This window comes from Pezoporus wallicus, unplaced genomic scaffold, assembly GCF_028554395.1.
Source record: "Pezoporus wallicus isolate ANWC-B61680 ecotype Strahan unplaced genomic scaffold, APGP_CSIRO_Pwel_v1 contig_14641, whole genome shotgun sequence".
NCBI lineage: Eukaryota > Metazoa > Chordata > Aves > Psittaciformes > Psittacidae > Pezoporus > Pezoporus wallicus.
In genome coordinates, this window is record NW_026642984.1 from 1 (window position 1) to 14,204 (window position 14,204).

General features: G+C 53.7%; 1 protein-coding gene across 1 annotated transcript; it reads left to right on the plus strand.

The window, feature by feature from the left end:
* Positions 1-8,042: 8,042 nt before the first annotated feature.
* LOC130592264 (uncharacterized) lies at positions 8,043-9,079 on the plus strand (the record flags this gene model as incomplete). The annotated part of the gene is given in 2 exon segments (XM_057396478.1): positions 8,043-8,652; positions 8,756-9,079. Coding segments are annotated over 2 exon segments (934 nt in total), but the record flags the coding sequence as incomplete, so codon positions are not given.
* Positions 9,080-14,204: the final 5,125 nt, after the last annotated feature.

The window sequence follows — 14,204 nt, forward strand, 5'->3', positions numbered from 1 at the left end:
TAAGTGAGACCCCCAACCCTGACCCCCAAGTGGGACCCACATCACTGGAGGACCCCAACTGCATCCCTTCAATGGGACCCCCAAGTGGGACCCACATCATTGGGGGACCCCAACTGCATCCCCTTCAATGGGACCCCCAAGTGGTACCCATGGGGAAGACCCCAACCGCATCCCTTCAATGGGACCCCCAAGTACGACCCACATCATTGTGGTCCCCAACCGCATCCCTTCAATGGGACCCCCAAGTGGCCCTCAATGGGACCCCCAAGTGATACCCATGGGGAGGACCCCAACCACATCCCTTCAATGGGACCCCCAAGTGCGACCCACATCATTGGGGGCCCCCAACCACATCCCTTCAATGGGACCCCCAAGTGCGACCCATGGGGAGGACCCCAACCGCATCCCTTCAATGGGACCCCCAAGTGCGACCCACATCATTGTGGTCCCCAACCGCATCCCTTCAATGGAACCTCCCAACTGGCCCCTCAATGTGACCCCCAAATGGGACCCACATCATTAGGGGGTGGGGGGGTCCCAGCCCCATAGAGGCCCCCCCCCCGACCCCCGTGTGCCCCATATGTGCCCCAGAGAGCCGCAGTGACAAGGCCAAGCGCCTCTTCCGCCATTACACCGTTGGCTCCTATGACAGCTTCGATGCCCCCAGGTGAGACCCCAAACCCACCCCATAACCCCCATATCCCCCCTATGGCGCCCCCTTTGTGCCCCCCAAAACCCCCTGAAATCCACCCAAAATTGACCCCGAATTTGTACAAATTCGGCTCAAAAATCGCACCGAATCCGCGGGAATTCTCCCAAATCCCCCCCAATTCTCCCAAATTCCCCCAAACGGGCCGGAAATTCTGCCCAAATTGTCCAAAATCGGCGAAAATGTTCCCAAATTCCCCCAAATCCTCGCCAAAATCCCTCAGTTCTCCCCAAAGTCTTCCAAATTCCACTCAAATTCCTCCCAAATCCTTCATTTTTCCCCTGAATCCCTCCAAATTCCTCCCAAATTCCACTCAAACTCCTTCAAATTCCCAAATTTTTCCTAAATCCCTTCAAGTTCCCAGATTTTCCCTAAATCCCTTCAAATTCCCCCAAATTCCTCCAAAATCCCCCCAAATTCCACTCAAATCCCTTCAAATTCCCAAATTTCCCCTAAATCCCTTCAAATTCCCCAAATTCCTCCAAAATCCCACAAATTCCACCAAAATCCCCACAAATTCCACCAAAATCCCCCAAAATTCCACCAAAATCCCCCAAAATTCCACCAAACCCCTTCAAATTCCCAATTTTTCCCCTAAATCCCTTCAAATTCCCAATTTTCCCCCCTAAATCCCTTCCAATTCACCCAAATTCCACTCAAATTCATCCTAAATTCCTCCAAAATTCCTCCAAAATTCCACTCAAATTCCTCCCCAAATCCCCCAAATCCTTTTGAGTTCCTCAATTTCCCTGAATTCCTCCAAAATCCCCCAAATTACACTCAAATTCCTCACAAATACCCACAAATTCCAAAATTTTCCCCCAAATCCCTTCAAATTCCAAATTTGCCCCTAAATTCCTCCAAAATCCCCCCAAATTCCACCCAAATCCAAAAAATTTCCCATAAATCCCTTCAATTCCCCCCAAATTCCACCCAAATCCAAAAAATTTCCCATAAATCCCTTCAATTCCCCCCAAATCCCTTCCAAATCCCCAAAATTCCACTGAAATTCCCCCCAAATCCCTTCAAATTCCCAAATTTTCCTCTAACTACATTAAAACCCCCCCAAATCCCCCATTCCTCCAAATTTCCCCCAAATCCCTCTAAAATCCCCCCAAATCCCTTCAAATTCCAAAATTGCCCCTAAATTCATCCAAAATCCCCCCCAAATTTCCAAATTTCCCCCAAATTCCTCCAAAATCCCCCCAAATTTCACTAAAATTCCCCCCAAATCCCTTCAAATTCCAAAATTGCCCCTAAATTCCTCCAAAATCCCCCAAATTCCTCCAAAATCCCCCAAATTCCTCCAAATTTCCCCCAAATTCCTCCAAAATCCCCCCAAATTCCACTCAAATTCCCCCAAAATCCCTTCAAATTCCAAATTTGCCCCCCCAAATCCCCCAAATTCCTCCAAAATCCCCCCAAATTCCACTCAAATTCCCCCCAAATCCCTTCAAATTCCAAATTTGCCCCCTAAATTCCTCTAAAATCCCCCAAATTCCTCCAAAATCCCCCGAAATTTCACTCAAATTCCCCCCCAAATCCCTTCAAATTCCAAAATTGCCCCTAAATTCCTCCAAAATCCCCCAAATTCCTCCAAATGTCCCCCAAATTCCTCCAAAATCCCCCCAAATTCCACTCAAATTCCCCCCAAATCCCTTCAAATTCCAAATTTGCCCCCAAAATCCCCCAAATTTCCCCCAAATTCCTCCAAAATTCCCCAAATTCCACTCAAATTCCCCAATTCCCCCCAAATGCCCCCCACTTCCTCTCAACCCCCTCCCCCCACCCCCATCCCTCCCCCCACCCCCCCCCGGGGCCTGACCCGGTTCCCGCCGTCCTTGCACGGCCCCGCCCCTCCCCCACCCCCCCCTCCCCCCCCGCCCCTCCCCCACCCCCGTCCCACTTCCTGGCTTCGGGGCCCGGCGGCGGTTGTGGGGCGCTGGGGGGCCCCTATGGGTGCTATGGGGCTGGAGGACCTTGGGTGAGTTGTGGGGATGGGGGCTATGGGGCAGTTGTGGGGCTCGGAGCATCTATGGGGCAGTTATGTGGCTCGGAGCATCTATGGGGCAGTTGTGGGGCTCGGAGCATCTATGGGGCAGTTGCTTGTGGGGCAGTTGTGGGGCTGGAGGATCTGGAGTGAGTTGTGGGGCTGAGGGCCTATGGGGCAGTTATGTGGCTCGGAGCATCTATGGGGCAGTTGTGGGGCTCGGAGCATCTATGGGGCAGTTGTGGGGCTCGGAGCATCTATGGGGCAGTTGTGGGGCTCGGAGCATCTATGGGGCAGTTGTGGGGCTCGGAGCATCTATGGGGCAGTTGCTTGTGGGGCAGTTGTGGGGCTGGAGGATCCTGAGTGAGTTGTGGGGCTGAGGGCCTATGGGGCAGTTGGGCATCTATGGGGCAGTTATGTGGCTTGGAGCATCTATGGGGCAGTTGTGGGGCTGGGGGCTATGGGGCCTTTGGGCATCTATGGGGCAGTTATGTGGCTCGGAGCATCTATGGGGCAGTTATGTGTCTCGGAGCATCTATGGGGCAGTTGTGGGGCTCGGAGCATCTATGGGGCAGTTGCTTGTGGGGCTGGAGGATCTGGAGTGAGTTGTGGGGCTGAGGGCCTATGGGGCAGTTGTGGGGCTCGGAGCATCTATGGGGCAGTTGTGGGGCTCGGAGCATCTATGGGGCAGTTGCTTGTGGGGCAGTTGTGGGGCTCCATGGGGGGGGGGGGAATTGTCTGGCTTAGTGGAGTTATGGGTCATACTGGTGTGTACTGGTGCCGTACTGGTGCATAATGGTGCTGCAATGGGTGCTATAGGGTGCTGTGCTGGGTGCTATAGGGTGCTGTGCTGGGTGCTATAGGGTGCTGCAATGGGTGCTATAGGGTGCTGTGCTGGGTGCTATAGGGTGCTGCAATGGGTGCTATAGGGTGCCGTACTGGGTGCTATAGGGTGCTGCAATGGGTGCTATAGGGTGCTGCAATGGGTGCTATAGGGTGCTGTACTGGTGATACTGGTGCTGTACTGGGTGCTATAGGGTGCTGCAATGGGTGCTATAGGGTGCTGTGCTGGGTGCTATAGGGTGCTGCAATGGGTGCTATAGGGTGCTGTACTGGTGATACTGGTGCCGTACTGGGTGCTATAGGGTGCTGCAATGGGTGCCTATAGGGTTCTGCAATGGGTGCTATAGGGTGCTGCAATGGGTGCTATAGGGTGCTGTGCTGGGTGCTATAGGGTGCTGCAATGGGTGCTATAGGGTGCTGCAGTGGGTGCTATAGGGTGCTGCAATGGGTGCTATAGGGTGCTGCAGTGGGTGCTATAGGGTGCTGCAATGGGTGCTATAGTTGCTGTACTGGTGATACTGGTGCTGTACTGGGTGCTATAGGGTGCTGCAATGTGTGCTATAGGGTGCTGCAATGGGTGCTATAGGGTGCTGTACTGGTGATACTGGTGCTGTGCTGGGTGCTATAGGGTGCTGCAATGGGTGCTATAGGGTGTTGTACTGGTGATACTGGTGCTGTGTTGGGTGCTATAGGGTGCTGCAATGGATGCTATAGGGCACTGTACTGGTGATACTGGTGCCATACTGGGTACTATAAGGTGCTGCAATGGGTGCTATAGAGTGCTGCAATGGGTGCTATAGGGTGTTGTACTGGTGATACTGGTGCTGTGCTGGGTGCTATAGGGTTCTGCAATGGGTGCTACAGGGTGCTGTACTGGTGATATTGGTGCCATGCTGGGTGCTATAGGGCGCTGCAATGGGTGCTATAGGGTGCTGCAATGGGTGCTATAGGGTGCTGTACTGGTGATACTGGTGCTGTGCTGGGTGCTATAGGGTGCCGCAATGGGTGCTATAGGGTGCTGCAATGGGTGCTATAGGGTGTTGCACTGGTGATTCTGGTGCTGTGCTGGGTGCTATCGGGTGCTGCAATGGGTGCTATAGGGTGCTGTGCTGGGTGCTATAGGGTGCCGCAATGGGTGCTATAGGGTGCTGCAATGGGTGCTATAGGGTGCTGTACTGGTGATACTGGTGCTGTGCTGGGTGCTATAGGGTGCTGCAATGGGTGCTATAGGGTGTTGCACTGGTGATGCTGGTGCTGTGCTGGGTGCTATCGGGTGCTGCAATGGGTGCTATAGGGTGTTGCACTGGTGATGCTGGTGCTGTGCTGGGTGCTACAGGGTTCTGCAATGGGTGCTATAGGGTGCTGCAATGGGTGCTATAGGGTGCTGTACTGGTGATGCTGGTGCTGTGCTGGGTGCTACAGGGTTCTGCAATGGGTGCTATAGGGTGCTGCAATAGGTGCTATAGGGTGCTGTACTGGTGATACTGGTGCTGCAATGGGTGCTATAGGGTGCTGCAATGGGTGCTATAGGGTGCTGTACTGGTGATACTGGTGCTGTGCTGGGTGCTATAGGGTGCCACAATGGGTGCTATAGGGTGCTGCAATGGGTGCTATAGGGTGTTGTACTGGTGATACTGGTGCTGTGCTGGGTGCTATAGGGTGCTGCAATGGGTGCTATAGGGTGCTGTACTGGTGATACTGGTGCTGTGCTGGGTGCTACAGGGTGCCACAATGGGTGCTATAGGGTGCTGTACTGGTGATACTGGTGCTGTGCCAGTGCTGTACTGGGTGCTATAGGGTGCCACAATGGGTGCTATAGGGTGCCGCAATGGGTGCTATAGGGTGCTGCAATGGGTGCTATAGGGTGCTGCAATGGGTGCTATAGGGTGCTGCAATGGGTGCTATAGGGTGCTGCAATGGGTGCTATAGGGTGCTGCAATGGGTGCTATAGGGTGCTGTACTGGTGATACTGGTGCCGTACTGGGTGCTATAGGGTGCTGCAATGGGTGCCTATAGGGTTCTGCAATGGGTGCTATAGGGTGCTGCAATGGGTGCTATAGGGTGCTGTGCTGGGTGCTATAGGGTGCTGCAATGGGTGCTATAGGGTGCTGTACTGGTGATACTGGTGCCGTACTGGGTGCTATAGGGTGCTGCAATGGGTGCCTATAGGGTTCTGCAATGGGTGCTATAGGGTGCTGCAATGGGTGCTATAGGGTGCTGTGCTGGGTGCTATAGGGTGCTGCAATGGGTGCTATAGGGTGCTGCAATGGGTGCTATAGGGTGCTGTACTGGTGATACTGGTGCTGTGCTGGGTGCTATAGGGTGCTGCAATGGGTGCTATAGGGTGCTGCAATGGGTGCTATAGGGTGTTGCACTGGTGATGCTGGTGCTGTGCTGGGTGCTATAGGGTGCTGCAATGGGTGCTATAGGGTGCTGCAATGGGTGCTATAGGGTGCTGTACTGGTGATACTGGTGCTGTGCTGGGTGCTATAGGGTGCTGCAATGGGTGCTATAGGGTGCTGCAATGGGTGCTATAGGGTGTTGCACTGGTGATGCTGGTGCTGTGCTGGGTGCTACAGGGTTCTGCAATGGGTGCTATAGGGTGCTGCAATGGGTGCTATAGGGTGCTGTACTGGTGATACTGGTGCTGCAATGGGTGCTATAGGGTGCTGCAATGGGTGCTATAGGGTGCTGCAATGGGTGCTATAGGGTGCTGTACTGGTGATACTGGTGCTGTGCTGGGTGCTATAGGGTGCCACAATAGGTGCTATAGGGTGCTGTACTGGTGATACTGGTGCTGTGCTGGGTGCTATAGGGTGCCACAATAGGTGCTATAGGGTGCTGTACTGGTGATACTGGTGCTGTGCTGGGTGCTATAGGGTGCCACAATGGGTGCTATAGGGTGCTGTACTGGTGATACTGGTGCTGTGCTGGGTGCTATAGGGTGCCACAATAGGTGCTATAGGGTGCTGTACTGGTGATACTGGTGCTGTGCCAGTGCTGTACTGGGTGCTATAGGGTGCTGCAATGGGTGCTATAGGGTGCTGCAATGGGTGCTATAGGGTGCTGTACTGGTGATACTGGTGCTGTGCTGGGTGCTATAGGGTGCCACAATGGGTGCTATAGGGTGCTGCAATGGGTGCTATAGAGTGCTGTACTGGTGATACTGGTGCTGTGCTGGGTGCTATAGGGTGCCACAATGGGTGCTATAGGGTGCTGTACTGGTGATACTGGTGCTGTGCCAGTGCTGTACTGGGTGCTATAGGGTGCTGCAATGGGTGCTATAGGGTGCTGCAATGGGTGCTATAGGGTGCTGCAATGGGTGCTATAGAGTGCTGTACTGGTGATACTGGTGCTGTGCTGGGTGCTATAGGGTGCCACAATGGGTGCTATAGGGTGCTGTACTGGTGATACTGGTGCTGTGCCAGTGCTGTACTGGGTGCTATAGGGTGCTGCAATGGGTGCTATAGGGTGCTGCAATGGGTGCTATAGGGTGCTGCAATGGGTGCTATAGGGTGCTGTCCCGGTGTTGTACTGGTCTGTACTGGTCTGTGTGCATCTCATACTGGTCCATACCATTCCTGTACTGGTCTATATCAGTCTGTGATGGTCTGCACTGGTCCATACTGGTGGTACTGGTCCCGTACTGGTCCATAGCACCCTGTATTGGTGATACTGGTGCTGTACTGGTCCGGTTTGGTCCCATACTGCTCCTGAACTGGTCTGTACCATTCCCATACTGGTCTGTACTGGTGCTCCCGTTCTTATACCGGTCCATACTGGTCCGTACTGATGCATACTGGTCCATACTGGTGCTCCCGGTCCTATACTGGTCCATACTGGTCCGTACTGATGCTCCCGTTCCTATACTGGTGCATACCAGTCCATACTGGTCCCTACTGGTCCGTGCTGATGCTCCCATTCCTATACCAGTCCATACTGGTCCATACCTATCCGTACTGGTCCATACTGGTCCTTACTGGTCTGTACCGATCCATACTGGTCCGTACTGGTCCTTACAGATCCATACTGGTCCATATGGGTCCGTACCGATCCATACTGGTCCTTACTGGTCTGTACTGATCCATACCAATCCACACCGATCCATACTGGTTCATACTGGTCCATGCTGGTCCATACCAATCCATGCTGCTCCGTACTGGTCCATACTGGTCTGTACCGATCCATACTGATCCATACCGATGCATACTGGTCCATACTGGTCCGTACTGGTCCATACCGGTCCGTACCGATCCATACTGGTCCGTACTGGTCCATACCGGTCTTACCGATCCATACTGGTCCTTACTGGTCTGTACCGATCCATACTGGTCCTTACTGGTCTGTACCGATCCTTACTGGTCCGTACTGGTCCGTACCGATCCATACTGATCCATACTGGTCCGTACTGGTCCATACTGGTCCGTACCGATCCATACTGCTCCATACCGATCCATACCGATCCATACTGGTCCATACTGGTCCGTACTGGTCCATACTGGTCCGTACCGATCCATACTGCTCCATACCGATCCATACCGATCCATACTGGTCCATACTGGTCCGTACTGGTCCATACTGGTCCGTACCGATCCATACTGCTCCATACCGATCCATACTGATCCATACTGGTCCATACTGGTCCGTACTGGTCCGTACTGGTCCATACTGGTCCATACTGGTCCATACCGATCCATACTGGTCCATACTGGTCCATACCGATCCATACTGGTCCGTACTGGTCCGTACCGATCCATACCGATCCATACTGGTCCTTACTGGTCTGTACTGATCCATACCAATCCACACCGATCCATACTGGTTCATACTGGTCCATGCTGGTCCATACCAATCCATGCTGCTCCGTACTGGTCCATACTGGTCTGTACCGATCCATACTGATCCATACCGATGCATACTGGTCCATACTGGTCCGTACTGGTCCATACCGGTCCGTACCGATCCATACTGGTCCGTACTGGTCCATACCGGTCTTACCGATCCATACTGGTCCTTACTGGTCTGTACCGATCCATACTGGTCCTTACTGGTCTGTACCGATCCTTACTGGTCCGTACTGGTCCGTACCGATCCATACTGATCCATACTGGTCCGTACTGGTCCATACTGGTCCGTACCGATCCATACTGCTCCATACCGATCCATACCGATCCATACTGGTCCATACTGGTCCGTACTGGTCCATACTGGTCCGTACCGATCCATACTGCTCCATACCGATCCATACCGATCCATACTGGTCCATACTGGTCCGTACTGGTCCATACTGGTCCGTACCGATCCATACTGCTCCATACCGATCCATACTGATCCATACTGGTCCATACTGGTCCGTACTGGTCCGTACTGGTCCATACTGGTCCATACTGGTCCATACCGATCCATACTGGTCCATACTGGTCCATACCGATCCATACTGGTCCGTACTGGTCCGTACCGATCCATACCGATCCATACTGCTCCATACCGGTCCATACCGATCCATACCGGTCCATACTGGTCCATACCGGTCCATACTGCTCCATACTGCTCCATACTGGTCCATACTGGTCCATACTGGTCCATAATGGTCCATACTGGTCCGTACCGATCCATACCGATCCATACTGGTCCATAATGGTCCGTACCGATCCATACTGGTCCATACTGGTCCATACTGGTCCATACCGATCCATACTGCTCCATACCGATCCATACTGGTCCATACCGATCCATACCGATCCATACTGGTCCGTACTGGTCCGTACTGGTCCGCCCCGGTCCGCCCCGCCCCCTCCCCGCTCCCTCCCCGTCCATCCGCTCTCTCCGCTGCCTCGCGGCCTCCGTACCCCTCCCCCTCCCTCCTCCCCCTCCCCCTCTCTCTCCATCCATTTCCCCTCCCCCCTCCCCCCCCCCCTCCCCCCCCCCCCCCCCCGGTCCCGCGTCTCCGCCGCGTTTCCCGCGTTTCCCGGGGCCCGGTTCCCGCCGTTTGGGGGGGGGATGCGCGCGGCCGCCGCCCCCCCCCCCCCCCCCCCCCCCCCCCCCTCTGCTCGAGCTGGCCCCTGCTCGCGCCCCCCCGCCGCAGCGTCTGGTTCATCTACAGGTACGGGGGGGGAGGGGCGGAGAGAGGGGGCGGGGGGACCCATAGGGAACCATAGGGAGCCCATAGGGAAACCATAGACATCCCATAGGGACCCCATAGACATCCCATAGACATCCCATAGGGAACCATAGGGACCCATAGACATCCCATAGGGACCCCATAGACATCCCATAGGGAACCATAGGGACCCCATAGACATCCCATAGGGACCCCATAGACATCCCATAGGGACCCATAGACATCCCATAGGGACCCCATAGACATCCCATAGGGACCCCATAGACATCCCATAGGGACCCCATAGACATCCCATAGGGACCCCATAGGGAAACCATAGACATCCCATAGGGACTCCTAGGGACCCCATAGACATCCCACAGGGACCCCATAGACATCCCAGAGACATCCCATAGACATCCCATAGGGACCCATAGAGACCCCATAGACATCCCATAGGGACCTCATAGATATCCCATAGGGACCCCATAGGGAACCATAGGGAACCATAGGGACCCATAGGGAACCATAGGGAACCATGGGGAACCATAGGGACCCATAGGGACACATAGGGACCTATAGGGAACCATGGGGACCTATAGGGACACATAGGGAACCATAGGGAACCATGGGGAACCATAGGGACCCCATAGACATCCCATAGACATCTCATAGGGACCCCATAGACATCCCATAGACATCTCATAGACATCCCATAGGGACCCCATAGGGACCCCATAGGGGCCTCATAGACATCCCCTAGACATCCCATAGGGACCCATAGAGACCCCATAGGGACCCCATAGACATCCCATAGGGACCTCATAGGGACCTCATAGACACCCCATGGGGACCTCATAGACACCCCATAGGGACCTCATAGATATCCCATAGGGACCCCATAGGGACCCATAGACATCCCATAGAGAAACCATAGACATCCCATAGGGTCCCATAGGGACCCCATAGACATCCCATAGGGTCCCATAGGGACCCCATAGACATCCCATAGGGACCCCATAGGGACCTCATAGATATCCCATAGGGACCCCATAGGGAACCATAGGGACACATAGGGAACCATAGGGACCCATAGGGAACCATAGGGACACATAGGGAACCATAGGGACCCATAGGGAACCATAGGGACCCATAGGGAACCATGGGGAACCATAGGGAACCATAGGGACCTATAGGGAACCATAGGGAACCATAGACATCCCATAGGGATCCCATAGACATCCCATAGGGACCCCATAGACATCCCATAGGGAAACCATAGACATACCATAGACATACCATAGACATACCATAGGGACCCCATAGGGGCCTCATAGACATCCCCTAGACATCCTATAGACATCCCATAGACATTCCTTAGGGAAACCATAGGGACTCCTAGGGACCCCATAGACATCCCACAGGGACCCATAGACATCCCATAGACATCCCATAGGCACCCATAGACATCCCATAGGGACCTCATAGACATCCCATAGGGACCCATAGACATCCCATAGGGACCCATAGACATCCCATAGGGACCCATAGGGACCTCATAGACATCCCATAGGGACCCATAGACATCCCATAGGGACCCATAGACACCCCATAAACATTGCATAGACACCCCATAGACATCCCACAGACACCCTATAGACATCCCATAGACCCTTCATACCCATGGACACCTCCATAGACACCCTATAGAACCTCCATAGGCACCCTATAGAACCTCCATAGGCATCCTATAGAGACCCCATAGAGATCCATAGACCCCTATGGATGTTCCCATAGACACCCCATAGACACCCTATAGACCCCCCCATAGGCACCCTATAGAACCTCCATAGGCATCCTATAGAGACCCATAGACCCCTATGGACGTTCCCACAGGCACCCCATAGGCACCCCCATAGGCACCCTATAGAACCTCCATAGGCACCCTATAGAACCTCCATAGGCATCCTATAGAGACCCCATAGAGACCCATAGACCCCTATTGACGTTCCCATAGACACCCCATAGACACCCTATAGACCTCCCATAGGCACCCTATAGAACCTCCATAGGCATCCTATAGAGACCCATAGACCCCAATGTACGGTCCCACAGGCACCCCATAGGCACCCCCATAGGCACCCTATAGAACCTCCATAGGCACCCTATAGAACCAGGCACCCCATAGGCACCCCCATAGGCACCCTATAGAACCTCCATAGGCATCCTATAGAGACCCCATAGAGACCCATAGACCCCTATGGACGTTCCCATAGACACCCCATAGACACCCTATAGACCCCCCCATAGGCACCCTATAGAACCTCTATAGGCATCCTATAGAGACCCATAGACCCCTATGGACGTTCCCATAGACACCCCCATAGGCACCCTATAGCCCCCCCCATAGGCACCCTATAGAACCTCCATAGGCATCCTATAGACACCCCATAGAGACCCATAGACCCCTATGGACGTTCCCATAGACACCCCATAGACACCCTATAGACCCCCCCATAGTCTCCCTATAGACCCCCCCATAGACACATATGGGGACACAGGGGACCATAGATGGGACATGTATGGGGACACGTGTGGGACATGGGATCATGTGTAGGGACCCCTATGGGGGGGGGAGGAAAGGGGGCCTGCATAGGGACCCATAGGGGTCCATTGTGGGGGGGCAGGGGGCCCTGTGTGGCCTCCTGCCCGCTAAGACACGTATGTACACGTATGTACACGTGTGTGCGTGTGTGTCCGTGTGCGTGTGCAGGTGGCGGCAGCGGGGAGGGCACACGCGTGTGTGGGGCTGGGGGCACTCGGGGGGCACCTCTGCCCCCCCCCCCCCATCACCCCATGGGGTCGCGTGTGCTCATGTCCCATGTGTATCCCATGTGTATCCTGTGTGTATCCCGTGTGTATCCCGTGTGTATCCCATGTATAACCCATGTGTATCCTGTGTGTATCCCGTGTGTATCCCCTGTGTATCCCATGTGTATCCTGTGTGTATCCCGTGTGTATCCCATGTATAACCCATGTGTATCCTGTGTGTATCCCGTGTGTATCCCCTGTGTATCCCCTGTGTATCCCATGTGTATCCTGTGTGTATCCCGTGTGTATCCCGTGTATAACCCATGTGTATCCTGTGTGTATCCCGTGTGTTTCCCCTGTGTATCCCCTGTGTATCCCATGTGTATCCCGTGTGCATCCCGTGTGCATCCCGTGTGTATCCTGTGTGTATCCTGTGTGTATCCCGTGTGTATCCCTTGTGTATCCCCTTTGTATTTCCTGTGTATCCCATGTGTATCCCGTGTGTATCCCCTGTGTATCCCGTGTGTATCCCGTGTGTATCCCCTCTGTATCCCATGTGTATCCCCTGTGTATCCCATGTGTATCCCCTTTGTATCCCTTGTGTATCCCATGTGTATGCCATGTGTATCCCGTGTGTATCCCATGTGTATCCCGTGTGTATCCCATGTGTATCCCGTGTGTATCCCCTGTGTATCCCGTGTGTATCCCTGTGTATCCCGTGTGTATCCCATGTGGATCCCGTGTGTATCCCCTGTGTATGCCATGTATATCCCCTGTGTATCCCGTGTGTATCCCGTGTGTATCCCTTGTGTATCCCCTTTGTATTTCCTGTGTATCCCATGTGTATCCCATGTGTATCCTGTGTGTATCCCGTGTGTATCCCTTGTGTATCCCCTTTGTATTTCCTGTGTATCCCCTGTGTATCCTGTGTGTATCCCCTGTGTATCCCATGTGTATCCCCTTTGTATCCCTTGTGTATCCCATGTGTATCCCGTGTGTATCCCGTGTGTATCCCATGTGTATCCCGTGTGTATCCCCTGTGTATCCCATGTGTATCCCGTGTGTATCCCCTGTGTATCCCGTGTGTATCCCTGTGTATCCCGTGTGTATCCCATGTGGATCCCGTGTGTATCCCCTGTGTATGCCATGTATATCCCCTGTGTATCCCGTGTGTATCCCGTGTGTATCCCGTGTGTATCCTGTGTGTATCCCGTGTGTATCCCTTGTGTATCCCCTTTGTATTTCCTGTGTATCCCATGTGTATCCCATGTGTATCCCCTGTGTATCCCATGTGTATCCCCTTTGTATCCCTTGTGTATCCCATGTGTATGCCATGTGTATCCCGTGTGTATCCCATGTGTATCCCGTGTGTATCCCCTGTGTATCCCGTGTGTATCCCGTGTGTATCCCGTGTGTATCCCGTGTGTATCCCGTGTGTATCCCCTTTGTATATCCTGTGTATCCCATGTGTATCCCATGTGTATCCTGTGTGTATCCCGTGTGTATCCCTTGTGTATCCCCTGTGTATTTCCTGTGTATCCCCTGTGTATCCTGTGTGTATGCCCTGTGTATCCCATGTGTATCCCCTTTGTATCCCTTGTGTATCCCATGTGTATGCCATGTGTATCCCGTGTGTATCCCATGTGTATCCCGTGTGTATCCCCTGTGTATCCCATGTGTATCCCGTGTGTATCCCCTGTGTATCCTGTGTATCCCTGTGTATCCGTGTGTATCCCATGTGGATCCCGTGT